This window comes from Coptis chinensis, chromosome 2, assembly GCF_015680905.1.
Source record: "Coptis chinensis isolate HL-2020 chromosome 2, ASM1568090v1, whole genome shotgun sequence".
Lineage (NCBI taxonomy): Eukaryota > Viridiplantae > Streptophyta > Magnoliopsida > Ranunculales > Ranunculaceae > Coptis > Coptis chinensis.
This window is the reverse complement of record NC_141457.1, coordinates 9,434,588-9,461,971: the sequence shown is the minus strand read 5'-3', so window position 1 is coordinate 9,461,971 and position 27,384 is coordinate 9,434,588. Positions and strand designations below refer to the sequence as shown.

The window sequence follows — 27,384 nt, the reverse complement described above, 5'->3', positions numbered from 1 at the left end:
ATACACTGACACCACTGGCGAAGCCAGGGGGGTCCTAGGGTACACCCGGGCATATCCTCAACTTTCTTTAAAAAAAAAATTATATAGTTATGACTCTTATCACTTAGCATCACTCAAACCTAAAAAAAAAACCACAAACAAACAACAACTAAGAAGTGCACACGTAGCACCAAAAACGTAAAAAGGAAACCCAAACAAATAGGACACGTACTCGTACTTCCCTTTTCCTTCTCTCTTAGGCTGAGTCCAATGGCTCTACACTCTCCATCTTTATCCCTAAAAAAACAGTGTTATACGGATAGAGAATAGGTTTTGTTGAATCAATGATCTGAACAATACTACACCACTTGAAGTGGAGCTGTTTGAAACCCATGTTTTTTTCAACGCCACTTCGACCAGCGCAGAATGAAAAAAAAAATAATAGTAAAAAACCACTTTGACCAACGGATAGAGAGTTGTATTTTACATTCCGCGCCACCTCAAGTGGCGGCATTTGGGTTTTTACAAACCATGCCATTTCAACTCCCGTGGAATGCACTCTCCATTCATCAATAATACTATCTCTATATAGAGAGTTAAATATGGATAGGGAGAGAAAACCGCCGCAACTCCCACCGATTTTGAGGGAATGCGGAGCCATTGGACCCATCCTTATTATGTTCTACACGATCCTTTACAATACGTTTTGTCCCACACCCACTAACCCACCCACCAACACAACAACATGTAAGCAACAACAATTTGTCCCCACTCAATTGGATGTACTATCACCATCAATTTCTGCTCTTCTAGTTCTTACAGGTTTGAGCCAATAACCCCTCGTTTTTCTTTTTTGTCTTTTTTCTTGAAATTTAATTTTGGAAATAGAAAATTGGATTGAGAATTCAAGATCGATTGCTTACTTGGGCTACAAGTTTAATCTGATTATATTTACTTTTGCGAAACAACTAAGAACCATGTTATTGGACCGTGTATTAAATTATTAAAGGAATGAATACAAGGGATCCACTTTTTGCTTAATTTAATGAATGTATTTGATAAATGATAATGTATTGCTCTTTTACTTTGATAAGCAAGAAATGGGGCTCAGCCCCTTGGTTTTAACTCAATTGAGTATAAACTCCCTCCCATTGGCCCATATCATATAACCTCCCTATTATTTAGGTCTCGTTAAATAACCTCCCTGCTTTCCAAAAAAGAGATAAAATCTAGTCTGTTTATATTTACCATTTTATCTTATTTCCTTTTTTACCCTTTTGGGATTGAAATTTTCTCGACTATATATATATATATCGGTTTGGCTAGAGTGCCACTCTAATACTGCCACTCTTATCTCACATTTCTCCTCAACCGTCCGATCTCACCTCAAGATCTAATGATCTAATTCACTCAAAAAATCTGATATTTCAAAATTTCATAATATTTCAAAATCCAAAAAAAGAAAGAAACCAAAAACGCGAAATTGGAAAACTCTCTCTCTCGGCTTCCTCTTCTCCACTCCCAACCAAGCTTCTAGATTAAGGTAGCAACCACTTTTAATTCGTTTGATTTTCATTTAATTAGTTTGGGTTTTGTTTAATGTCGTATTATTCAATAATATTTGATAAATCTTCATCAGTAACAACTGAATTAAAATCATTGCATCTAAATCTTCATCTGCCAATTGACAACGCAAAACTTCTCGGCGAACCATTCAATTCACCCAATTTAATCAACAACTCCATAAACGTTATTGAACGCTCAATTGTAACAACACGAGTTTCACCTCCGTGATATCGGAGTTTACCATCAGTGAAATGGGGAAGTATTTTGCCACCATAGCTGATTAGAAACTTGATAGTATTACCGGGGTTTTTAGGACTACTTGAATCTGTAACCATGACTCCTTGTTTCTAAAGGTAGTAAGTAGGAGGAGGAGCTAGTTTTTAAAGACAAGATTGAAGTTTGAATGGTGTTTACTTCAACCTTAAAGTAACAAGATTGAAGTTTGAAGTATGTCGTAAAGTAACAATAATGAGTAAACTGCTGGATTATCAGTTTGGAACTAGCATATTCGGTGAACTCTGTCAGAGTTCGGTGAACTAGCATATTCGGTGAACTCTGTCAGAGTTTTAAGTAGAACTATGTCGAGGGTTGTGTTCTATTGCATCATTATGTCCATTGGATAGTATCTAATGTTGCCTTCTAGGCTCTAGATAGGAAACAAGCACTTCTATTAGTGATGTCCAATTTTTATTTGCTAGTGATTTTCTTGTCTATTTCTCTAGGACTACTATTCTCAATTCTCCACATACACAACTGCCTTCAGTTTCTTATATTTCAGATCAGGTTCTTCCTTGCTCATTCATATGTGTTGGTGATGCAAGTGTGGAACCACCTTTTGTCATGCTTCTAGAAGAAAACGCTCAAGCCACTTTGTACAGACTTGAAATGCTTTGTCGAGTCGAGTTTGAAATGCTTGTCGAGTCGATTCGGAAACATTGTTCTGAGTTTGAAATTCTCGTGGTTTTATGGACTCAAGTGATGGATTTTATTACTAACAGGTTCATTAGATGAACTCATTGACGGAGAGGTGAAAGTCGACAAGATTGATTTCAAGAGGACCACATCACAATCTGACATCGAATCGAACCCGGCTTGTTCTTTGTGTCTTTGGAACTTTGTTTGTTTAGTAGATAAGTTGAAGCTTCGGTTTGTAAAGACCTTGTCTTATGGATTGGACACGAGGAAGTAATTTTTTGCTTTGTTTTTTTTCTACAAAATAATTCAAGGTGGTAAACTTAGCGTTCAGGAAAGTGGCAGAGTCTAATGCATACATGTTACTGAATTTACAGTTCTACAATGTTTATCAGCATTGTTTTGTAGCCATGTTGTGGAGGTTTTGTTATGTGGTTCTATCCCACAGAATTTGTGCAAATCAGTAACATGTGGCAAAAGATTGAAGAGAGATGCTTATAGGGTTACGTGTTGGAGAGGAAAGATTGTACGTAGCTTTTGATTCGAAATATGGGTTATTTGATAAGGCTGATAAGGCTGTCAAATATTTACCTTTTTTAACGAAATGTAAGATTTATAACGGCAGTATCAAACTGAGTCATTTAGAGATGTATACAGCTTATATAGTGCAAGATGGAGTTAATGAAAGAGAAATAAATTTTCATTCATGTTTTCATATTGTTGTTCTTGGAAATATATTGTTAGCAAACTCCCACAGCAAGGTTCTTTTGGAATATCTAGTTAGTCTTACTCAGATAGATTAGATTGGTAGTTGATCAACTTCTAAATATGCGTTTTATTACCCTTACATTACTGCATTACATTCCTTCTTACGCATAATAAAAAGACAACTCATAGCTTTTATTGCATTTTTCAGGTTACAGTGCAATTCCAGCCACTTATCATAAAAGCTGCGTCTTAGCACCAAAAGGAGTCTTATCTAGCTACACTTATTATGAAGACTCGAAGCTACTATGAAAAAGTGCTGAAAAAGCTAAAGTCATAGGTCAAAGGTAAAAAGTCAAGGACTCATAACCAAAGAGCTAAAAGTCAAGTCCTCAACTCAAAATACCAGAGATAGATGTCCTTAACACAAAAGAAGGTTTTCTCTCACACCTATCTTGATCAATAAGAAATGAAAAAGCAAAAGGAAAAAACAAAAGCATAAAGCAAATGGTGAGGTGTCTCAAATGTAATGGAAGAGAGCAAATCAGTCATTTGCATAAAGTAGGGGTATACGAACTAAAAGTTAGGGAGAGAGAATGCACCTAGACTTATTCTAATGTCATGTGGGATTTATTTTCTACTCATTTTTCATTCAAGTCATTTACTTTTGGGTTTTTTAGACTTTGGTCCTACGTATAGTTGGTTTATTAGACTTTGGTCTAGAAAAGCTTGAATATTAGACTTTAGTCCTAGTTTTGTTTGTTCACTGACTAACAGTCAACTCAGTCGTATGTAAGCAGATTGACCACGTTGACTGTTAGTCAACCTAACGGTGAACAAACAAAATTAGAACTAAAGTATAATATTCAAGCTTTTCTGCACCTAAGTCTAACAAACCAACTACGCGTAGGACCAAAGTCTAAAAAGCCCTTTACTTTTTGTTCTTCATTTTCAATCTTATTATTTACTTTATGTTCTTCAATCAATCAATCATTTCAATTCATTTCTTTCAAGTTTGTGTTCTTTCAATCACTTAAACAACGTATGCTCTTTCAAGTTTGTTTAATACAAATAAAGTTAACCAATACAAGTTCTAAACTAAAGAAAACTACCTTCTTTTCTTCCAAAAGTCCCTATCATTCAAGCTCCAAACAATTTATGGTGAACCACATCAACAACTTTGAAATACTCATAACTAAAACTACTTCAAATGGCGCCGCCGTCATGGATTGGAGGAGCATGAACTTTGGTTAAGCATTTAAGGAGGGAAGTATCACTCTCACCATTTCATTTCTTGTTATTGTTGTTGTTGTTGTTGTTGTTGTTGTTGTTTTTTTTTTTTTTTTTTTTTTTATTTTTCATTATTGAGTTACTTTTTTTTGCAAATCTAGGTTCAAAATTCGACGGATAGAGATGGACTGAAGCTGCTGACAGAAGCCGGTTGAAATTGGTCAGAACCAGATGGGCGACCGAGCCACCCTTGGAGCGCGACCGCCCAGCCACCTTAGCAGACCAGCATCCCGTTTTTTCATAGTTCAGTTGTTTTGTAATGTTTAGTTGATCTACAGATCTGGATTTTGTAATAGAGTAATATAAATCAGTGGACCTTGTTTGTATAGATAGATTAAAAAAATAAAAAACAGTTTGTTGAGCCTCTCTGTTGGTAGGGAATGGAGCCTTTGAGGTGGGAGAAGCAGCTAAGAGAGCAGCGACAGGGAATATGGAGAAGCATGAGGGAGCTTGCACGGCTAACCAACATTGTTTCATTCCGTTTAGTTTCGACAATTTCGGTTTCTTGGAACAACAGTCTGTTGAGCTTCTCAAGAGACTTCAGAAAGTTATGGACAGTAACGTTATGACAACTGGTTCTAATGAGTTTGTTTTTAGAATAATAAGATTTGCTATTCAGAAAGGACTTGCGGCGCAGCTTGTTGCACGCTTGACCTAATTATTTGTAAAATTCCTTATCAGTATCAATAAAATTTCCACTTAAATAAATAAAAAATAAATAAAAAATAAAAAAATAAAAGTAAAATAAAAAAACAAAAAACAAAGAAAAAAAATGAGTTTCTGATTGATTATGTGGATGAACATGAGTGAACACTTGGTTTAAGTTCTAAACTTACCAAGAGATTAGAGTTTTTATTGCCTTGAGAAGTTTAAGTGTGCGAGGTGAGTCGTGAATCATACGCTCACACACTTTGAATCAACATGGTAATCAACACTTTAACAAAGTTTAGCTCTAGTTAATCTAGATGATCTATCTAAACTAGTTAATCTATTAGATTAGTTTTAATGTTAGTTTACTTTTATATTTTGAGCTTTTGAAGGCAAAGTTGTTTAATTATTAAAAAGCCCACAATCCGATTGCTTTTTCAGTGGACCTTTTTTGTAACATAAAACAGGGAAATGCTCGAACGGTTGGGCATGCACTACAAGAAAGCAGACTTTTAGCCATGACCCAAGTCCGTGGTAAAGCTCTTTTGCTAAGGATATTGACTGATGCAAGACCGTGGGGTTTTGACTTGTCGCTAAAGGTTTAGCTACAGCATAAGACTGTGGGTACATGCGACGGTCCACCCGACAGCTCAAGCCGTTGCAACTTGCCACTGATAAGGTCCGTGGGAATAGCCGTAGCAATTGCTAGTGCTAATGGCCGTGGCAACAGCCATAGCAATTTCTACAGAGGGCGACCGTGGCATAAGCCGTTGCTAGTTCCACTAATGAGGGCTGTGGTAGAAGCCGTAGCATTCAAAATTTACAAGGGATAAAAGCCGTGGCATAAGAAGACACATATTCCCAATCAGTATTCCTTTACTGAAAAACAGATGATAAAGAGATTAATATTCATACAAGTAAAAAAAAAAAATTGTAGAATTTACTATCCAAGCTCAATATAAATATGAATTTCCAAATATTTCCTAATAAAAATTCACCTCGTGCATGCTTCTCCGTTACGTTTTATCATTGCCATGCACTCGAATACTTTCGGAAATGATTTGAAGTCCTAGCTTTTTAGAACTCTAGCCTTAACCTTTTCATGAGCATCCACCGAAACTTTAATAAACTGGGTCAGGACTTATGGCTATATTTATGGTCTCTAAGTATGACATTCTTGATATCTTCTCTACTTGGAGCATAATTGAATCTCCTCTCAACATCTTTTTCAAGAGTCCCAAGGCTACTCTTCAAGTACCTGCAACTCAAATAAGACACACAAATTCGTATCACTAGTTAGTACATCATATATAAATTGTTGCTCACAATCCAGTTTCAAATCCCAAAGACGAAGTATGCTTGCTAAGCTGCGTCAATGTTTCCTTCAAGATGAGCAGAATACACTTGAGGCTACTGGAAGGTGTACGTGTTTTCCTCTGTAAAGGTCAATTTAATTCTTAGTTACAAAAAAATGAAGTCACAATCTGAATGCCTTAAAAGAAAAAAAAAACTAGGATTAATTAAAAACAACTAAGTTAGAACTAGTTCAAACAAATTAATCTTGTGTGAGTGAAACAATGCTCCCTAAGCAAAAAAAACATATAAAAGTCACACATACTAATAAAAGAGTAGTATTTGCAAATGCAGAACAGAATAAACATACTAATAATATTGCTGATATGTAACGGACAAAATATTTTAGAACAAACCCAGCCAAAACATTCAAAAACCCCTAAGATTCAGATGGTACAAAAGCCTGAATAGCCATGCACATCCCTGCCATAACATCACAAGGTAAAGTCAACTAATGCAAAAAAAAAAAGTAGCAAAACACAATTATAAACTCATAAGCTTATAAAGACAATAATTGACGGATGGGTTGGAGACTCTAGCATGATACGAAAATGATCAAACTTTGCAATTTAATTTAAAAAATAAATAAACAATAATAATAATAATAATAATAATATTAATAGTCTTACCGAACCCCATTCCTGATTTAGAACCACAGATGTCGCAATGCCATGCATCCTGAAACAAACATGATATAGTTCATGAGGTAACACAAAATAGAATGAGTAAGATAGGATACCAAAGAGAAAAAAAAAATCGGTATTGTGATGATCTATACAGTGAACATATTCGCATGAAAATTTACACGTTCAAATGATTTTCTTGAACAAATGACCGAGAGGTCTTTGATGTCATTAACTTCAATGATATGACACTGGCCAATAAAACTAACCTTCATTGCCTGAGGGAATACCCCTAGCGCATGTTGTCCAACATTATCATATAAAGATAAACACGACATTTTCTTGGCACGAGGGGAGAAATATTCTGCTACAAATTTCCTCCAATAAACAATTGTATTCTCCTACAAAGGAAAGAGCACACAAATAGAGATTACTTGTGTAACTGAATGAAGAATTTTTTACGTGAATTCACCAAGCAACATATATAAAAAAAACACCATATAAAAAGTTTTGACTTGGCAAAGATTGAAAAGTTGGTAAAGGAGCAGAGAAACAGTATGCTTAAGATCAATGTACAGGTAACTTACAGGAGGGCGATGGCGTTGATGATAAATGTACTGCATTAATCAGCAAGCACATACACCACTCTCATAGGGGCGCTTAACTCCATATACAGATTGCAGACCTTGTTGTTGCATTTGCTGCCTCAGTTGTTGCTGCTGTTGTTGTTGTTGCTACTGTTGTTGCAATTGCACTCGTTGCATCTATGGCATAGATTGCAAAATCTGTTGCGACTGTTGTTGATGCCACTGTAAAAGTCTCTACTGCTAAATTAAGGCTTGAATTTGGGGATTGTGTCCTGTCTCTGAAGCAGCTGCTGCATGACCTGCTGTTGGAAAATATCTTCCTACTTGATGTCTAATCTAGGCTTTTTCTATATTTGAGTCAAATAGTTCACCTCTAGATTTGAGGAGCTGGGGACCTGGCCATTTAGAAATGAAACTTGACCTGTTCGTGATGCCAGCTGAGAGGAAGCTGTAGAAGCCCCATGTTGCCTCTTTTGACCTTGCTGAGGACTCTGATCCTGATGAGAGCCTTGTTGCACTATAGACGATCCATCCATCACTGAAGAACCTGAAATGCTGATGTTATTGGAAGAGAATGACATAGGTGAAGTAGGTAATCGCATGTAAGATTCAGTATCATAATTATGCATTCAGTATCATAATTATGCATAGAAAATAACTAATCACTGAATAGCAAATATTTACTTAAATAAAGATGCACTACTAGATATGGACACTAGAATGAAGTCAACCGATGTTTATCATTTAAAACAAGATGTGGACTGGTAATCAAAAAGCAATGCTGTTTTTCTTTTCTTTTTTTTCTTCTCATTATTTCTGTTAATGAAAACAGCGTTATAGATACAATTAAACTGCAAGTACTGAAATGCAAAGAGAAATTATGCGACAAAGGCACAAACCCATTACAGATAATTCACTACAATGGCCAGGCATATTATACAAAAATAAGACTTACAAAACCACCAACGAAGAATAGATTAGAATCATCAAAATGCAGTTTAGAGCAGTTAAACTACTGCCCCATGGCCAATACTGAGTATCAAAATGAACATATGCCAAAATCTACTCTACGATGAATGTGGTTTACATGTCTGCCATGATTCAATGACATACGCAAATGGGAAAAGCAAATTCATCATGTGTATAAATAGAAGGAGTTGAATGTTCGATATGCAGCATAACTGTTGAGTATATTGGTAACCAATTGTGAGAAGGGCTACATAAATAGTAAAAAATGGTATAAGCATAAACACAAACCTCTTGCCTTTGTACCATGATCCAAGGAGCTTCCATTGCAAGACTGAGGTAATCGTGCTAGCCGCTCTGCACTATTGAGATCCCAAATCTCAACCTTTGGATATCCATCAAATAGTAATATAAGGTAATAATACGAGCAATCAAAACGCCGAAATCATTAGATTTATGTACTCACCCCAGAAGATTTCTCTCCAGCTATAGCTATATATTGTGTTCCTTCAGTAGGCACAAAGTCTTAAAAGTAGTTTAAGAAGATGGATAAATCAATAAGGAAAAAAAAAACGTACTAATTGGCAATTTACTACAGACATAACATTGACCGATAAAAAAAAAGAAATTATCTGATAAAACATACCAAGGATCGCAAACATTTTGTACATTTATCTGCAATATTTGCTTATAGTTTAGGCTTCCTTGATTGTAAAAAGAATACGAAAATGAGTATTTGATAAAAAAAAATGTGTCAAGGGAAATATAATGCAATACCATGAGAACGATATATGTCAATAATTCTAACGTCTAGCTTTAGTTTCTGTTGAAAACCACTTTACTCCAAAGCAAGTAAACAACCTCTAGGAGGAATATGTAATAAGGCATTTTAAAGGTATCCGCAGTCTGACCCATGCTACCAAATGCAAAACCCTCCCTTATCGAGCTGCGATCACAATATGGAAACATAGTTGCATTCGTTACGTAGAGCCTTTCAACTGAAGAGTTGCCGTCTTGAATGATCATTTATATGCTGTGTACCAGTGTAGAGTACCAACTAATAGAGCACATGCAAACCCAATACTACAAAGACCAAATAAAAATGAAAAGGGCAGTGGAAGTCTACTTAATCTAGAAATAAGAATGGTACCTTCAAGACAGATAGGGAAATCTTCTTCTTCTATTACGGACAATGACTCACTCAACTTCGAGGGTTCAACTTCTTCCTCTGACGATGGAAGCACATAATCCACTTGACCTTTGCAATCTGACTCCTTAAGTTCATCACCTGAAGCAGGAGTTCAAACCACACAACCACTAATTATCCCTTCCATAGACTGTTAAATCATCGACATTGTCATGTGAAAGGATCCCAACAACTTACTAACCAAGCTAGCCATGTGAGAGAAGCTTAGCAGTTCTCAGGACTAGTTGCAGAGGGCACCGGCAATGAAATAGTTTCCTTAGCCCTTGTTATTTCCTCTGCAATCACAGGATTTTCGTCAACCTTTGAGTTCAAAGTCCCTGGGTTCATTTTCTGTTCTTCCCTTGTGTAGATGAAGATCTTGCGAACCATGCTACAGAATTCCCTGTAGACAAATAATGGGAGAGATTGAACATAAATGCAACTTTTGCTTTAATTTCGTAGTAAAAAATATAAAGAAAAAAAATGAGTAATTACTGCCAAGGGCCATCTCCCACGAACATCGTATCTCCTTCATTATCAGTGTAGATAACTTGCCAATTTTTTCCATGAGCCATCAACTCCCCATTAAAATCAAACATATGGTCTAATTTAGTGAGCAGTTCATCATTCCAGAAATTGGTAGTTTTCATTGATTTCAACCGTCTTTTCCATCTGCATACAACAAGAGGATAATTTCAACGAACGCTTTCAGTACAGATCTACTAAACGGAAATTGAAGTAAGAATTCTGGTTATTTACATTTTGTAAAGCCTGGTGTGCAGCTTCTCTCTCAAGCTCCCTCTTTCTTTTGGCTTCAACTGCAGCCTCTGCATCAGCTTGCCTCCGAGCATTTTCTGCAGCTTTGGCCTCTGCCCGCAACCGAGCTTTTTCTGATCTCATAAAAACACGACTTATAATTAATCACCATTAACGCAAAGATGTTAGTAACTAAGTAAACAACCTTTAAGAAATCAAAGTTTCCATGCAACAGGTTAGAAGTCCAAACCTTCCCTTTGTTTCCTTTCAAGCTCCTCTCGCTCACGCTACAGTTTCTCAGGATCTCCCTTTTCACCCTAACCTCAGCAAATCAAATTGTACCCAATCACATCCGGAGCATAAAACACTAAGAAAATGGATAGGTACGAACATGGTAAATTTCAATACCCAGCCTAAATTTGTAACCAACCTGATCGAGAGTCTTCTGTCGAGCTTTGAGTATAGTATCAGCAAACCGGTCTCTCAACAAAGTTGCTCGATAAAGCTTTTCTGGGGAGACTTGCCTCTCAGGTTGAGCATTTTCCTCTAAGTTGGGCAGGAAAGTGTTGGGGATTACACCAATACCAATCGGTTCCCCCACTACACAGATAACTTGTATGAACACACTTCAACTCCAGATAAATCTCAAATATCAACTACAACCTATACTAACATGCCCAACTCGCTAAACAACTATTAACAACAGATAATAATGTAAAGCAGTAAAAGCAAACCACAACACAAAGATTTACCGTGGTTCGGCCAATGATGCCTACTTCCACAAGAGCCAGTTCTTAATAAAGTGGGAAGGAAGATTACAATCTCTCCTTTTCAGTCTCTCACCTTACTAGATCACTCTTATCTCTTTACCGGGTTGTATCTCTGTAAAGGTTATCTCTCTTTGCTTTAGTCTGGATTCCAATCCTTCTGACTTGTTTTGGTTAGGTTTTCCAAAACCTTGATTTTGGTTTTATCTCCAAAAACCAAATTTCGCGGGTACTGTAGCAAGGCCCACAAAATTATGCCGGCGGTGGCGCTCCCTCTGGAAGCGAAGTAAATTTGAAGACTTTTGGAAATTTGGCGCTGGCTTTGGCACTTTGAGCTGGTCGCCCTATTCTATGGAACTCGAGGCGGGCGCTCGACTTGTGCGATGCGAATTAAGCCCGTTTCTCTCGGCTCCGGTTTCTCTCCTCATGTGAGGGATAACTCCAACAATCTCCCCCCGAGCGGTGAGGGGGATACCTCCATGCAATTGCCAAATCAGCGGGAGGAGTGTCTTTCGCCATTCGGCAATAGCACAACAAACATCAAACTTACCCTTTCGGTAAGACTTTGGTCATCATATCCGACCCGTTCTTGTCGGTATGGATCTTCTCGATACACAAATGCTTGTCTTGAAAGTACTTCTCTAATCAATGATAACGCATGCGTGTATGTGCTTGGATCTAGAATGAAAACTTCGGATTCTTGCTCAAGTGGATGGCTCCGACCGGTCACATAGAACTACAAACTGTTTACGCTTTAGCCCTAGTTCGTCGAAGAACCTCTTCATCCATAGCAACTCTTTTGCAACACTTTCGGTGGCTGCAATATACTTTCGGCTTACGTAGTGGAGAGGGCAACACACTTTTGCAACTTAGATTGCCAAGACACCGCTCCCCCGCAAAAGTAACCGGATAACCGGAGGTGGACTTCATCGAGTCAACATCACCTGCCATGTCTGCATCAGTGTAGCCTTCAAGTAAGGGCTTACTTCCACCAAAGCACAAACATGATTTGGAAGTGCCTTTGAGATATCTCAATATCCACTTAACACCTTCCCAATGTTCTTTACCCGATTTGACTGAAATCTGCTTACAACCCCAACGGCGAAAGCAATATCCGGTCTAGTACACACCATGGCATACATCAAACTGCCCACTGCGGATGCATAAGGAATCTTTTCCATCTGACTCTGCTCATGCTCACCCTTAGGACACATCTCTTTGGTCATGCGGAACTGGCCACCAAGCGGACAATAACCGACCGGGCGCTTGATCCATGTTGAATCTCTTCAACACCTTCTCAATGTAGCTTTCTTGAAAGCCACAACTTCCCACTCTTTCTGTCACGAGTGATGATCCATCCCAAGTATCTGCTTTGCTTGACCCAAATCCTTCATCTCAAAGGACTTACTCAAGTCTTTCTTCAGCTTGGATATCTTGTTGATGTTTGGGCCAACTATCAACATATCATCCACATACAGCAATAGCACTATGAAATCCCCATCTGGAAATCTCTGAACAAACGCACAATGATCGGAAGCAGACTTCTTGTATCCTTGCTTCACCATAAAGGAGTCAAACTTTATGTACCCTCTCGGTGCTTGCCAACCCATACAAGCTCTTTATCAGCTTGCATACTAGGTGCTCCTTGCCTTTGACCTCAAACCCCTCTGGCTGGTCCATGTAGACATCTTCTTCAAGGTCTCCATGAAGAAAAGCTGTCTTAACATCTAGCTGTTCAACCTCTAGGTTCATACTTGCGGCCATACCCAATACCACCGGATAGAAGTCATCTTCACTTCTAGAGAGAAAATCTCATCAAAGTCAATCCATTTCCTTTGACCGAATCCCTTCACAACAAAGGCGAGCTTTGTGCCTTGGGTGAGGATTGTTCTCCTCATGCTTGACTTTGTATATCCACTTATTCTTGAGAACTTTTCTCCCTGTGGGTTTCTCAACTAACTTCATAAGTGTGATTCTTATGCAAAGAATCCATCTCGTCATGCATGGCCTTCAACCACTTTTCTTTTTGTGCGTACCTTCAAGTGCCTCTTGATAGTACATAGGTTCTCCACCATCGGATAGTAGTAATGCGACGTATGTGGTGGATACCTGGTTGAAGTTATTCTCCCTGTCGGACCTCCTTGCCCCATCTGGCGGTGCCTCGGGAGGATGCACTTCCGCTGCTCGGTGGTGGTTCATGCATCTCATCGCATCTTCTATACCAATAGGTTCTATCCCATCATGAGCAATATGATTCTCATCATGAGCTTCAAACTCATGGTTCTCTGCATTCTCAATGCCTTCTGCACGTTCCACAGTAGGAACTTCTGGTTATGAATCAACAAGATCATTGGTGAAAGCCCTCAGCTTCTCACCCTCCTCAAAGTCTGCTATGGTTTGGTCTTCTAAGAACACAACATCTCGACTTCGGATTACCTTCTTGTTAATCGGATCATAGAGTTTGTAACCAAACTTTTCATCTCCATAACCCAGAAAAATGCATTTGCTTGGCTTTGTCATCAAGCTTTGATCTCTCATCCTTCGGAATATGCACAAATGCCACGCACCCAAATACCCTCAAGTATCCATAATCAACATCTCTGCGACCATACTCTCTCGGATAATCACTATTCGGAGGCTTTCTTTGGTGACAGGTTGATTACATGCACGGGTATGCGCATTGCTTCTACCCGGTAGCTTCTAGGTAGCTTAGAGTGAGATAACATGCATCTTATCCTCTCTACAATGGTGCGGTTCATTCTTTCTGCTATTCCATTTCATTTGCGGTGTCTTGGGGCGGTGCGCTCATGACAAATCCCATGACTCGGCAATACTCTTCAAATGGCCCAATGTACTCACCCCATTATCGGCGAATACACTTCAACAACTTCCCGGTCTCTCTTTCCACCATCTTTGTGGAATTTCTCAAACACGCCAAGTACTTCATCCTTGGTCTTCGGACTATAGGCCCATATCTTTCTTGATGCATCATCAATGAATGTCAAGAAGTCTGAAGCTCCACGGTGGGACTTCACTCTCATAGGACCACATAAGTGCGGTATTGCACTAGCTCAAGGACAATGTCCTTTCGTGAGGCGGGAATCTTTGGAAAGACACCCGTGTTGCTTTCCTACCAAACAATGAGTACATGTATTTAAATGTGTACCTTTAATGTCCGGCATGGCCTTTTGCTTAGCAAGAACTTCCATCCCTTTTATGCCCATGTGACGGTCTCTTGTGCCACGATTCGGATGAAGCTTCTTCTGCTGCATTCGCTTCGCTTTACACAAACTAGCGTGTTTTGTAAAGAGAGCAAGTTTTTTCTTTCCTCTGGCGGCTACAATGGAACCTGCGCTTTCGGTTTCCATACCCGTTACCAAGCGAGTTTACAAAGCCATCGTCATCTAATTTCCCCGGCCGAAATTAGGCTTAGCCGTATGTCGGGGACATGTCTTACATCCTTGAGTGTCAAGGTGTAGCCGACATTGGTTTCTACATGAACATCTCCAATGCCTATAATCTTGAGACTCCATCGTTACCCATCCTCACTTCACCATATTCACCACGGTTTGTAGGTAGTGAAGAATCCCTCGTGCGATTGTGGCGTGATAGGATGCTCCCCGTATCTATCACCCACTCGTATCGACATGAGGTACTAAGACAAAGACACACCACAATCGACACAATTCCCACTAGGTCGTCGACTAGTGCGGTAGTATCTCCTTTGTGTTTCCGTTCCTCGCACCATGTCTTCATGTACACGGTTATTCTTCTCATCCCTCTTGATTGTTCTCACGACTCATATCTGAAGTGACCTTTGGTGGCACAATAGTAACATTGCCTCTCGCCTTAGGAGTTCTAGCTTCACCCCTAGATTTATACGTCATCACCTCTAGAGCGAGATGGTTTTCGCCGACCTCTCCCCGTTTCTCGTGAAAAGGACCTGCGAGTTAGAAGAGCTGCTTCTTGCACTCCTTCTAGTCTCCTCATTCAACAAAGGCGTGGTAGCCATCTCCATGGTAACAATTCCATCCTTGGCTGCTCCATGTAGAGAAGCGCTAATGTCTCCCAACTCGGGTAGAGAGCCTAATAGAAACAAAGCCTCAACTTCGTCTCCCAAATTGATCTTCATCAAATGCATCGATTGATGATATTACGTACTTCATTAAGATGCTCGGACATTGAAGAACCTTCTTGGTGCCGTGTGTGCGCAAACTTCTTAACTAGTAGTACTTTGTTTCCACCGACTTCCTCTCATACAGTCTTGAGTTTCTTCCACGGTGAAGGCTGTAGTCTCTTAGGCCACATGGTGAAAGACACCATCGTCTATCCATTATCGAATGTACCCAATAGCTTTTCGTCAAGCTTTTTTTTCGGCCTCATCGGGTCTTTTCGGTTTTACTCCCTCATTCTCAATGGGAAGTGCCAAGTCCTTGCGGTATAGCAAGTCTTCCATCTTGGCTTTCCGGATGGTGTAGTTCTTCCTATTCAGACTCATCATACGAGTGTTCACGGAATGGTCCATCTCTACAAGTTATTTAACCTCAAATCTTCTCTCAGGAATTTCGTCAAACACCTTCTGACCAAGATTCGGATAATACCCTAGGCTATTCTAACCTGGGCTCTGATACCACTTGTTGGGGATTACACCAATACCAATCGGTTCCCCCACTACACAGATAACTTGTATGAACACACTTCAACTCCAGATAAATCTCAAATATCAACTACAACCTATACTAACATGCCCAACTCGCTAAATAACTATTAACAACAGATAATAATGTAAAGCAGTAAAAGCAAACCACAACACAAAGATTTACCGTGGTTCGGCCAATGATGCCTACTTCCACAAGAGCCAGTTCTTAATAAAGTGGGAAGGAAGATTACAATCTCTCCTTTTCAGTCTCTCACCTTACTAGATCACTCTTATCTTTTTACCGGGTTGTATCTCTGTAAAGGTTATCTCTCTTTGCTTTAGTCTAGATTCCAATCCTTCTGACTTGTTTTGGTTAGGTTTTCCAAAACCTTGATTTTGGTTTTATCTCCAAAAACCAAATTTCAGGGTATCTTGTAGCAAGGCCCACAAAATTATGGCCGAGGCTGGCGCTCTCCCTCTGGCGAGTCGCTGAAGACTGGAAGCTGGAGTGGCTGGCGCTTCACTTTGAGCTGGTCGCCTCTATTCTCTTTGGAACTCGGCTGGCGCGCTCATCTGGCCGCTAGCGCTCGACTTATCGCGATGCGAATTCGCCCGTTTCTCTCCAGCTCCAGTTTCTCTCCTCATATGAGGGATAACTCCAACAGAAAGGCGTTAGACGATTTGCAAAAACTAAAGGATTTTGAACCTTTGGTAGACATGCTTCTTCTTCTACAATATATGCTTACCCTCTTGTCTACTCATGCGCCTTCTCGATAGAAATGGGCTTATGCTCGGGATTTTGCTCGAGCTGATCCAATCCACTAAGAGATTCTGCATTTATTCAAAAAATAGCAAACACATTATTCTAGGTTTAGTATTCAAGACCTTGAAACAAGAGAAAAATAGAAAGAAGTATGATAATTAAAAATGTAGCTATAAAATAATATACAGCCAACTCATGATTTCCATCATGTGAGCTACCATGATTGTTAGTCTGCTCATCTACAACAGAGTCTAAGGTTTCCTGTATTAAAAGCAGGGAACAATCAATATGGACTCTTCAGCGTTCAAAACTAGTAGATCTGAAGAGCAAGATAAATGTAGCATGGCTTAAAATTAGTTTTTATGTTTTTAAATGTAGCAAGATAAAATTAGTATTCAAGGCATAAATGTAGAAACTAGCATCAATACTGACAGACATTTCTATTAAGTCCTTAAAATTCTGAAACTGATATAGATACCTTGGTACAACTTCTGGTTGAACCACTCTGAAGCTTGCTTTTGGATTTTGACGCCTCGAATACCCATTTACTGCTGGAGGGCCAGTGGTTGTAACTTTTGTTGAGCCTACATACCAAGAAATATAAGGGTTTACCTTAAAACGTCATAAAGTAGGGATTGCATGTAAGGCTCTACCTTCCTTTGTGAGAACGGAGGAATCAGGGCATGTAAGGCTCTACCTTCCTAATGCTTGTTATTCCAAGAAGAACCTCCAGAAAACTCAAACCTCTTAGGCTACGAACAATTCTCACCTTCAAGAAATTATCAAGAGATTCAGTGTTCGTTGGGAGAAAAAAAATGGATAAGTATCAAAGTAACAGGGCTATACAGAATAACTTACCAATAACACTTGAATTACAGACACTATATTATTCAACTCGGCAACTAAATCTACATATTCTTGTGCTTCAAGGGACAGGGTGAGGTTTCTCTCACTTTATAACCTGCAAAAACCAATCAGTTTTGCCTTTTCCCTCCTCCTTTATCTGGGCTTGGGACCAGCAATGCAAATATCTAGTTTGCGTTGGCAGAGCTAAAAAGGGGTTAGATTAGTACAGTGAATCCCATCACCTGAAAAAGTAAGCAAACAACCACACAATTGCAAGTACGGCACAATCAAAATATCTATAAAACAAGCTCATCCAACATATAACACAGCCAAAATATCCATAAAACAAAATAACACATCGAAAGTATCCATAACAAAACAATATATCCAAAAAGTAAAGTAACACGTCCAAAATCCTGGCTTGACTAATACAAAATAAAATAATTCCAAGTCCAAGATGAAAATGACACTATGTGTCTACTAAAAGAGGAGAAATGGCCTTTAACAACGAGGGTGGGGGGGGGGGGGGATTGCAGAAATTCCTTAGGCCAAATAACATATTCCTGCCCAACTTAACCAAGGGAACGAAAGTGATTATAGGGCTCAGGCAATTCGCAAGAACCTATAGTAATCGCCTCAATGTAAACCAAGAATTTTCCATCCCCCAAAGTTCTATCTCCAACCCTAAATGTTGGATCAACTTGTTTCACCCTCCTAGATGCAACCTTTCTCAAGGGCCAAAAGGCTCTCACATTGACTTCTGCATTCATGTAATCGGGTCCCTTTAAAAATAGATAAAAAATAAAATAAAATAACATTAGTTAAAAGTTCAAATACATAAACCATTAATCTTTACTATTACTATGAGAATAAAATAAAGTCATACGTATTCGTACCTAAGAGAATATATCATGTGATCCAGAAGAAGAGGGTCCAGCAGGGGAATTACATGTGGGTGGCATATGGCGGACAAGATTCTGCACCGTTTCATTAATCTGATTTACTTTTCCATCAAATGAGTCCTTCAGCTCATCAATTTTCTTTTCAAACTGATTTTTTCACTTCTCAGTGACCTTAATCTGTTTATGATATCTCTTCCTATAAGGAGTCGAATGCTTAAATGAAGATTTAGAAACACCAGAACCCATGACCCGCATGTTCCCTCTTGAGTCTTTACCAACAACCTGTGTACTTGGAGATTTTAATTCGAGGAGTAAAAAAAAATTGAGCAAAGTATAATTCATACCTCTGTCACAACATCATTGTCGCATGCTTCAAAGTCGGAGTTGGAGGTCGTGTTAGAGTTCAAAGGGGAACGTTGAGAAATCTTATCCTATTTAATGGAAAACATAAAAACATTCTAAAATCATATAGATAACACAGATGTATCACTGAGGAAGCATACACTTTTAAATAGTATATATATATATATATATATATAAGTGATGCATTGACTAAGCATCCAAGAAAAAAGCATATAAAATAAAGACTTACTGCCAAACTTTGTCGTTGGGGTGTACCACTTTTTTTAAGTGTGTGCATTTCTACGTACATATCACCCCGATCAACTTCTTCCACCGACACACCTTGTTCATTTGCAATTTTATGGCGATAAACTTGTGTTGGTGTCCTCCCCCCACAGTTTGGTTCAATTTGCATTGCACGGTTCTGAACATTTCTCGCACTTAATGCCTACATAACATACACAAATTAAGTTACAGTTTGCTTTGCATCTTATAAGCTAGTAAAGGCAGGGCATATCGTATAGTATATCGTTAGAATGTCTAAGACAGTACCTTAAATTCATTTGAATTACAATGATTCACAAAAGCTTTCCAATCCTCCAAAGGGATTCCGTCTGGTGCCTTCATTTTCACAATTTCTGGATCCTTACCAACAACCTATTTCTTTTTCAATTCACCTTTGTGGCTCCTCCAAGCGGCCATGACTTTATCCCGAACATACTTACAGTCTACCCCCTTGTCTTCGTCACCATTAACAAATACAAAAGTGTCGTTCAAGCTTTTAATGATGTTGGTATAGTGAGTTCCTTTATTGAGTTTCATCATAGTTGGCCAATCCTTATAAAAGCATGGGATCTCACGGTCCGCAAGGCGAGCAACTTCACTAGATAGTCTATTGACACCTTCTTTAGGAAAATCAGGTTGGTTATTTGCCCCTCTTCCAAATGATCGGATATAGGTAGAGTAGGACCTCTAGTGTTATCTGAGTGCGGTCGTGAAGTAGCAGACCCACCTGATAATGCAAAAACTGATGATGTTATACAAGGATGAAATGGAAATAATTAACTTAATCAGATAATAATGAATTATAAACTAATTACCAATGTTAGTGTTGGGGGAGTCCTCTAGTGGGTGAGCTGAATTTGGAGATGTGCTACAACTAGACTCTGCAAATTAAACAAGCACTTGCATATATAATGTTAGCCATAGTACAGAGCGACAACTAGACTCTGCAAATTAAACAAGCACTTGCATATATATTTAAGTTAATGATCAATACAATAAGGATCAACGTACAAATAACAAAAAACGAATTCAAAAATTAGTCAAAATGTGAAACACTAATTTAAAAACGTGAACCACTAATTTAAATATGAATTCATAACAAGCATCAAAACAGGTTTAAATATGTAATTCTCGGAACAAAAGATTTCATATAATAATATACCATCTTATTTCTTTCTAGGTCTTTTTCTTTGGTTGATAACCTCAACAGCAGCAACTATATTCTCTTCATTAAAGATCAACTCATCCTCCATACGTTCTGGAATGATAGGCCTCGCGAACGATTCATCCACAACTATATTTTCTGACACTACTCTTGTTGAGTCCAGATCAGAATAAACCTTTCTTGGAACCTCAATAACCACATGCCAATCAAGATTCACTGGGTCTTTACAGTAAAAGACCTGGGATACATGCTCAGTAAGAATGAATGGCTCGTCATTCATTTGAGATGAACCAAGCATATTGGATAGATTGACCAACAACATTTTTGACTTGTTATCCACCTTCACACCGTTCGGGAGCTTAACCCAATCACACTTGAATAACACTGGTTTGTAATCAATATTTCGGTACTCCAATTGAACAATTTTCCTAAGAACACCGTAGTATTTAGCAGATGCTTCTATAGGATTTTTATCCTTAGCACTTGAGCGAAAGGTAGTTGGGCACTTGGTACAAACTCCACTGTTTTGGTTTCTTTTAGTCAACGCATAATCTTTTGTGACAAATAAAAATCCATTGACTGTATACTTCTCATATGTTATGGCAAAACGTGCTGGTCCCCTTGCTATTTCTATAAGCTCGTCATCTTTCGGGTTTTGAACATCAAGTTGTCTCCTTAACCATGGCATGAACTCGTCTTTTTCAGGTACTTTGAACTGGCCAGACTTTCTTCCTGTGTTTCTCTTGCAGACCTCGAGGAAGTTATTGTACTCTCTGTTCAATATCATTAATAAAAGCACAATAAATAATATAAAAATGTCTATTTGGTAATTGAAAAATACATACACGTAAACTACAATAGACTTACTTCTCCCACATTTCATACTTTGGATGACTTTTCAATATCCACTTACGTGCTTGCTCCCACTCAACACCCTCTAAAAGGTAACGTTTACTTGGACCAAGAGGACCTACTTTGTCAACTTCATCAAGCAAACCAGGAGGCATTGTCACCTCAAAACCCAAGGTGCACACTTCTAGCTTTCGAAGGAGGCCACCCCCTCATTCGTATCCTCCACAGTATATCATTGTCTCCTCCTTCAAGTATCGCTCAGCAATGTAACCTTCTGGACGTGCTTTATTAGTAACATAATCCTTGTACTGCTTCATTAACCTTTAAATAACAAAACTTAAATAGAAAGTACGAGAAATAAAACCAAATAATTATGTGAAAAGTTTTTTTTATCTAAGTATACCTTTCAAAGACATACATCCACCGATAGAACACTGGTCCTAACACGCGGGCATCATAGGCTAAATGAATGGGAAGATGTATCATTATGACAAAAAGCGATGGAGGACACATCTTCTCAAGCTCACATAAGGTTCTGGCCATACCCATCTCAAGTATAACCAACGCATCAACTTCAATTCTCCTTGAGCATAGAGCACGAAAAAAAGTACAAAAACTCAATATAATACCCTGGGCCTCCTTCCGATCTTTATATGCGTGTTGGATCAATACAGGAAGCAAATGTTGCATTAGAATGTGATAGTCATGAGACTTCATCCCTTTGAGTTCCATGGACCCCTCCTTGACAATAATCCTCCAATTGCTACTAAAACCAACAGGTACGCGCATGTTTCTTAAAGTGGTAAAAAACAAAGACTTCTCGGCAGGTGTAAGACAGAACACTCCACGCTTTTTACGATTATTGTCTATCACCCAATACTTCTTCTTTATCCCCAAAAGTTTCAAGTCTTTGCGTGCATTGAGATCATGTCTTTCTTCACCATAAAATATCCAGTTTAAATATGTTGGGTCGAATTGGTTTTTATAGATGTGATACCTCACAAGTTCGTAGGTTTTTGCTTTCCCTCCATTTTTACACACACGACAAGAACACGGCATGAAGATCTTGTTACAGTAGTTTTTTACCACAAAGTTCATAACATTTATAAACTGGGTGTCATGGTAGTCTAAATTCACCCAACTACTTCTATCATTTGGAGAAAAACCCTCCATGACGTATCTACAAATAAACAAGCGCACAAGTTCAAACTATATACAAGATAAATAGCATGATCCATTCATGAATACACCTATCCCAAGCCCTCATCTCAAGCAAAAATGTCTAACCAAATTAACAAAATCTCTAAACATGAATTATTTTAATGGACATAAATCTATATTTAAAACCTAAGCAATAATTGTAATGAAAAAGAAAAATATTTGTAAATGATAAAGCAAAGGAGACAATAACAAAACAAATTAAAGATCAATGTAAATCCATTTTTTTAAAAGGAATATGTGTGCAATATATATGCTCCAACTAAGAAAACTAAAACTCAACCATCCAGGGAGGTCACATTGATTGAAAACAAATATATATTAAGTGAGCATATCCAAATGAGCTATATTGAAATGAAATAAATCCATTTTACATAGTTGTTTTATCCACACATACAACCAATAACAAAATACATTTAATAATTTGGCAACTCACCTCCGTAGTAAGTAAAACACCTACAAGAGAACCCTATGAGCACTGAGGCGTCACCTTCTTGAGCTAAAAAAAGCGTAACAAATAAATATATTTTTAGCAATATATTTCAAAGCAACAAAGAATCTGTATTTTAATAGTTATATATTATGACTATACAGTTTAAAGTTCAAACCAAAAAAGTAAGTGGCAAACCAAGCAAAATTTGTGTTTTGGCACATACAAATTCACTAATGACGACAATACAAACACAATAGAAATATTGTCGATACTCCCAATTCCGAAAACACACAAATTAAACCTCCAATTGAATTCATAGTGAAACTCATCCCCTCAAACCTAGCAAATAATGTTTTGTAAAGCATATACAACTATTAAAATTTGATTTTTCCAAAATAGAAAAATAATAAAATTAAAGGACAATAGGTTAAAACCAAAGAGAAAGAAGCAACAGAGCAATTAGGAGATGAAAAACAACGAAACCATTTTAAAACTACTCAAAAAACAATCTTTTATAATTGCATCTCTTCGATAAGAAAATTGTAGCAGAAACACCTACCAAAAAACCTAAAATATAGCATATTCTACTTCAAAATAATACCTTATTCTAGCTCAATTTCACTTGAATAACGTTACAGACAAACAATCACACCCATTAACAAAAATCTTATCGTTCTAATAATTTGGTTTGGTGAATATTAACTTGTTGATAGTTTGGCGATGGAAAATCCTATTTAAAGTTGAGATAGAAAATTAATGCTATTTAAAGTTCTAATAATAGTTTGTTGTGTTTTGGAAATGGCATCCTCCTTAGATATTTTATAATACTTAAGCATAACTATCAACAAACATTTTGTCAGAACCTTCAGGGAGTAATAAAAATTAAAAATTGTCACATGTTAAAGATCAACCATACCAATTCTTCAAGTGAAACTAGACTATTGATTGGGTTTAAACTCTCACATGAGCACCATTTGTAACACACTAACACTTAAAAGTTGAAGCCTACTTTAAACTTTTAGTTTCTTCTTCTTGTTATCTGTACAATATTATTTAATAAATGGAGAGGAGAAATAGTAAAGATAGTATATGGATGAAACCAATATCCTAAGTTCCAGACAAGGTCGGCCACTCTTGGCCAGTCTTCATTACCTCTTAAGGCGCTAAGGTGAGCAATACATAGCAAACTAACTCTACAAAGTTACAGTATACCAACAGCTATCAACCAAAGGAAATGATTCTATAGCTTGGAGTCGTGGCAAATGTTCTGGGTCATCCGTGGCTAAAGGCCCATTTTCTTGTAATGATGATCTCAGATCATGTGCCAACTAACGTACCCTTCTCCTCAAGCAACGTGTAAGCACAGCTTGAGAGGTAAATTCTAAACCCCCTCGAAGCCCATTTAAGATGATACATTTTGTGTTCATCATACTTATGTGATTGTTTGAAATTTAATTTCCACACTGCAATTTACATTCACACATAAGGCTGAACCCGAGCCACATAACAACCATTGGGAAGTCATTCCCTAATGTAGATACATCAGACGATGCTTGATTTTTGAAGCCCTAGACCAAATAACTAAATTAAAATCAATCAACTAGAGCCTAAAGTAGTCACGATTATCTAGAAAAGGACAAAAATATAACCACGAGGATTTATAGTAATCAGTTACCAGATTCCGGTGGACCAACTACTTTCCTCACTCCCCTCCCCCAGATTCATCGCAAGTGAGATTCTTTGTAGCACACCACTTGGTGACGTGACTGCTTGCTCTTCTGAGCCGTGTAGTAGAGCTATCCTAGTCTTACGCCCAATTGTTCCTCTGAATAAGGCATAGTAAATCATAAACCAAGAAAAGTTTTCAAAACTCCAAACTTGCAAAAACGAATTTCGATTGTTTGAGCATACTTTGCATCGTTTGCTCATGTTAGGATAATTTTGCTTTCTTGCTAAAAGTGCATGATACTAGGTTCAGGCACTTCAAGTATTAGCAAGAATAAAACTTACTCATGTAGGAGAGCACGTCATCCAAGACAATCTCTGAATTCTAGTCCTCCACCTATTAAGATCGCTGACGAAGTAGTGCAAGCTAAAGAACCTCTCTCCAACTTCTACACGCCATTGCAAGATGGACCTCCATCTTGTATACGACTCACACCGCTCACGAGCGATTTTTGCATTCCACCGAATGTGTTCAATCTTCTACCCATCTTTCATGGGTTAAAACATAAGTTACTGTACGAACATCTACGCCGGATACATGAACTATGCAATACTTTCCACCATCCGGGCGTCATCGACAATCAAGTAAAGTTACGAGTGTTTCCTTTCACCCTAGCTAGTAAGAGTCAGGCATGTCTTCTTTCTCAGAAGCCCGATTCTTTCGATATATGGGAAAAGATTGTGTTCTTCTTCATGAAGAAGTACTTACCGTCGAAGAAAGCAGAAGAGATAAGAAGTCAGATATAGTTCTTCAGACAGAGCCGGAGTGAGACATTTTCTGAAGCATGGATAGATTCTCTTACCTACTCCATTCATGTCCTCACCGTAAACTAGAAAAATCCACTCTTGTCCAATGTTTCTTCCAAGGTCTTCTCCATGAACACAAAGTAACCTTTGACATTATGAGTAATGGTAATTTTTTGGATAGAGGTGCAACCGAAGCTTTAACCTTTCTTGAAAATCAAGATGAAAAGAGTACCCATTGGGGCGACATAAACAATTCTAGAATAGCTCAACCCAGTACATCTAAGGCTAGTGGTATTTTTGAGGTGAAATCAGATCCATATATCAAAACTTTAATCGAAATTAACCCTCACAAGAAAGATAGATGCCCTCACAACCAAACCAAAAGACAAAAATCTTCATCCTGTCATGAACATAAATACCTCACCATGCAATTTCTGTTTAAGCTTAAATCATATAGATGCTGCTTGTCCCTTAATCACAAACCTATCATCACTCCAACTAGAAGAAGTGTGTGCTTTCAATGTACCAAATGCACCATGGAGACAACACCCAAACTTCACATGAACCAATAATCCACAAACCCATCCACCTATATGTTTCAATAAACCACCAAATGCATTCAGACAAGGACAAGGTACCTTTAACAATCCGAACAGAGCATTGGTTCTATCTCATTTTAACCAGAACTATCAAAACCCACCTATCAACAACCAAGGAGACCTAGTTCCCATTACACCATCAACTAGTTTCCAAACAGATAAGCCCACCGAAATAATGCTATCTTGCATGCAACAACAAACCCAAATCCTATCATCCATGCAACAATTTCTAATTTGTTAGCCCAAGATAAAATCCAAAAAGGTGTTCCCAGGTCAAGCTATTCCAAACCCTAAACCAACAAACACAGCTTTTGAAGTAACAAGTGATGTGAACGAAGCTGGAGTGCTAAAAGCTCTTTCATGATCATCCCATCTACGAGGATTAAATCCTCTTTTCCTTGATATATTCCTTCCCCATTCTATTCCACCTTTTGCTTTAAAAGGAATATATCAATAAGGTAACCGGACCACTCCACTTGGAGTGTGTGGTTGTAAGTGTCGGAGCTTTAGTCCATGTATATCTCACATATTCTTTGTAAAATATTTTTTACTCATCGTTTAAGTATGTGTGAACCTGTAGAGCGAGTATACAATTTTTCCTTTCTTTATTTTACATTTCTTTTTCAAAAACAATTGTTTTCTCTATTTTTTAATGTAAGATTCTCGATACATCAATAGTCATGTGATTTTTCAAAAACAAAACCGGACAATAGATTTTACAAAGGCCAACCCCTAGAACAACACAATCTAGGGGCGGTTTGAGATCAGTTTTGCTTACTAAGGGTTGCCTATATCACCGAGCTATTCGACGGGTAAGGGCATTCCATGTCTTGCGCAATAAATCCCCCAACTCGCATAGCTGAAGCTCTGTCTGTCTAGATTGGGTTCACCCCAGAACCTACACGAAAGTTGCCTAAGATTCCTGTTATGGTTTGTTTTTTTTTAGAAAACGTATTAGCATCTAGAATCATAGCTTTTGAGTACGAGTATCTTAAAATATCTCTCAATAATTTTCAAAACTAGAGGATATAGAAAAAATGGACGTTTTGTACCATGAACTTTATTGTTTTTATCAATTTAGGCCAATAACTTTTTTTTTGAGCAAATTGGGCCATGACATTTCTTTTCTGTATCAGTTTGGGCCACCAGTGTAGTTCTGTTAGAAGATTTGCCTATGTGTATAAACGGCTGCCTATGTGTGCTAACGGAAGATGACATGTCGGTATTCAAATGAACAGCTAACAAAATCTAATGTGGCGCTTACGTGACAAGCAACATCACTCTTGTTGCATGTGATGTTATCTCCTTCCCAAATACGAGAAGTTTAGTGCCAACAGTAAAATGAAAAGTTTGCATAATGAAAAAAACAATAAAAAACAAAGGGTTAGTTAGTGTTACACCCCCAACTAGATGGGAAATTAGGGTCTCTCCCCCCCCTTTTTTTGTGTACTTGGGGTAATACTAGTTAACCCAAAAACAAAATATGTCTCTTACTTACTGTGCTACCATATTTCATTTACAGTGCCGCCG

At 38.1% G+C, this 27,384-nt stretch overlaps 2 protein-coding genes across 2 annotated transcripts; both read right to left on the bottom strand.

Moving 5' to 3' along the window:
• Window positions 1–7,081: 7,081 nt before the first annotated feature.
• On the bottom strand, window positions 7,082–11,135 carry LOC147514756 (uncharacterized). The gene is made up of 9 exons (XM_086594404.1): window positions 11,002–11,135; window positions 10,822–10,888; window positions 10,575–10,705; window positions 10,311–10,487; window positions 10,068–10,218; window positions 9,780–9,792; window positions 7,664–8,210; window positions 7,346–7,477; window positions 7,082–7,131 (listed from the first exon to the last, which is right to left on the bottom strand). Exons 3-7 carry the CDS (start codon window positions 10,664–10,666, stop codon window positions 8,011–8,013), a joined length of 633 nt encoding a protein of 210 aa, XP_086450530.1. The 5' UTR covers window positions 10,667–10,705; window positions 10,822–10,888; window positions 11,002–11,135; the 3' UTR covers window positions 7,082–7,131; window positions 7,346–7,477; window positions 7,664–8,010.
• A 7,364-nt stretch (window positions 11,136–18,499) lies between these two features.
• Window positions 18,500–19,626, bottom strand: LOC147514755 (uncharacterized). Its single transcript, XM_086594403.1, has 4 exons — window positions 19,383–19,626; window positions 19,081–19,278; window positions 18,833–18,919; window positions 18,500–18,770 (listed from the first exon to the last, which is right to left on the bottom strand). Exons 1-4 carry the CDS (start codon window positions 19,455–19,457, stop codon window positions 18,645–18,647), a joined length of 486 nt encoding a protein of 161 aa, XP_086450529.1. The 5' UTR covers window positions 19,458–19,626; the 3' UTR covers window positions 18,500–18,644.
• Between the last annotated feature and the right edge of the window lie 7,758 nt (window positions 19,627–27,384).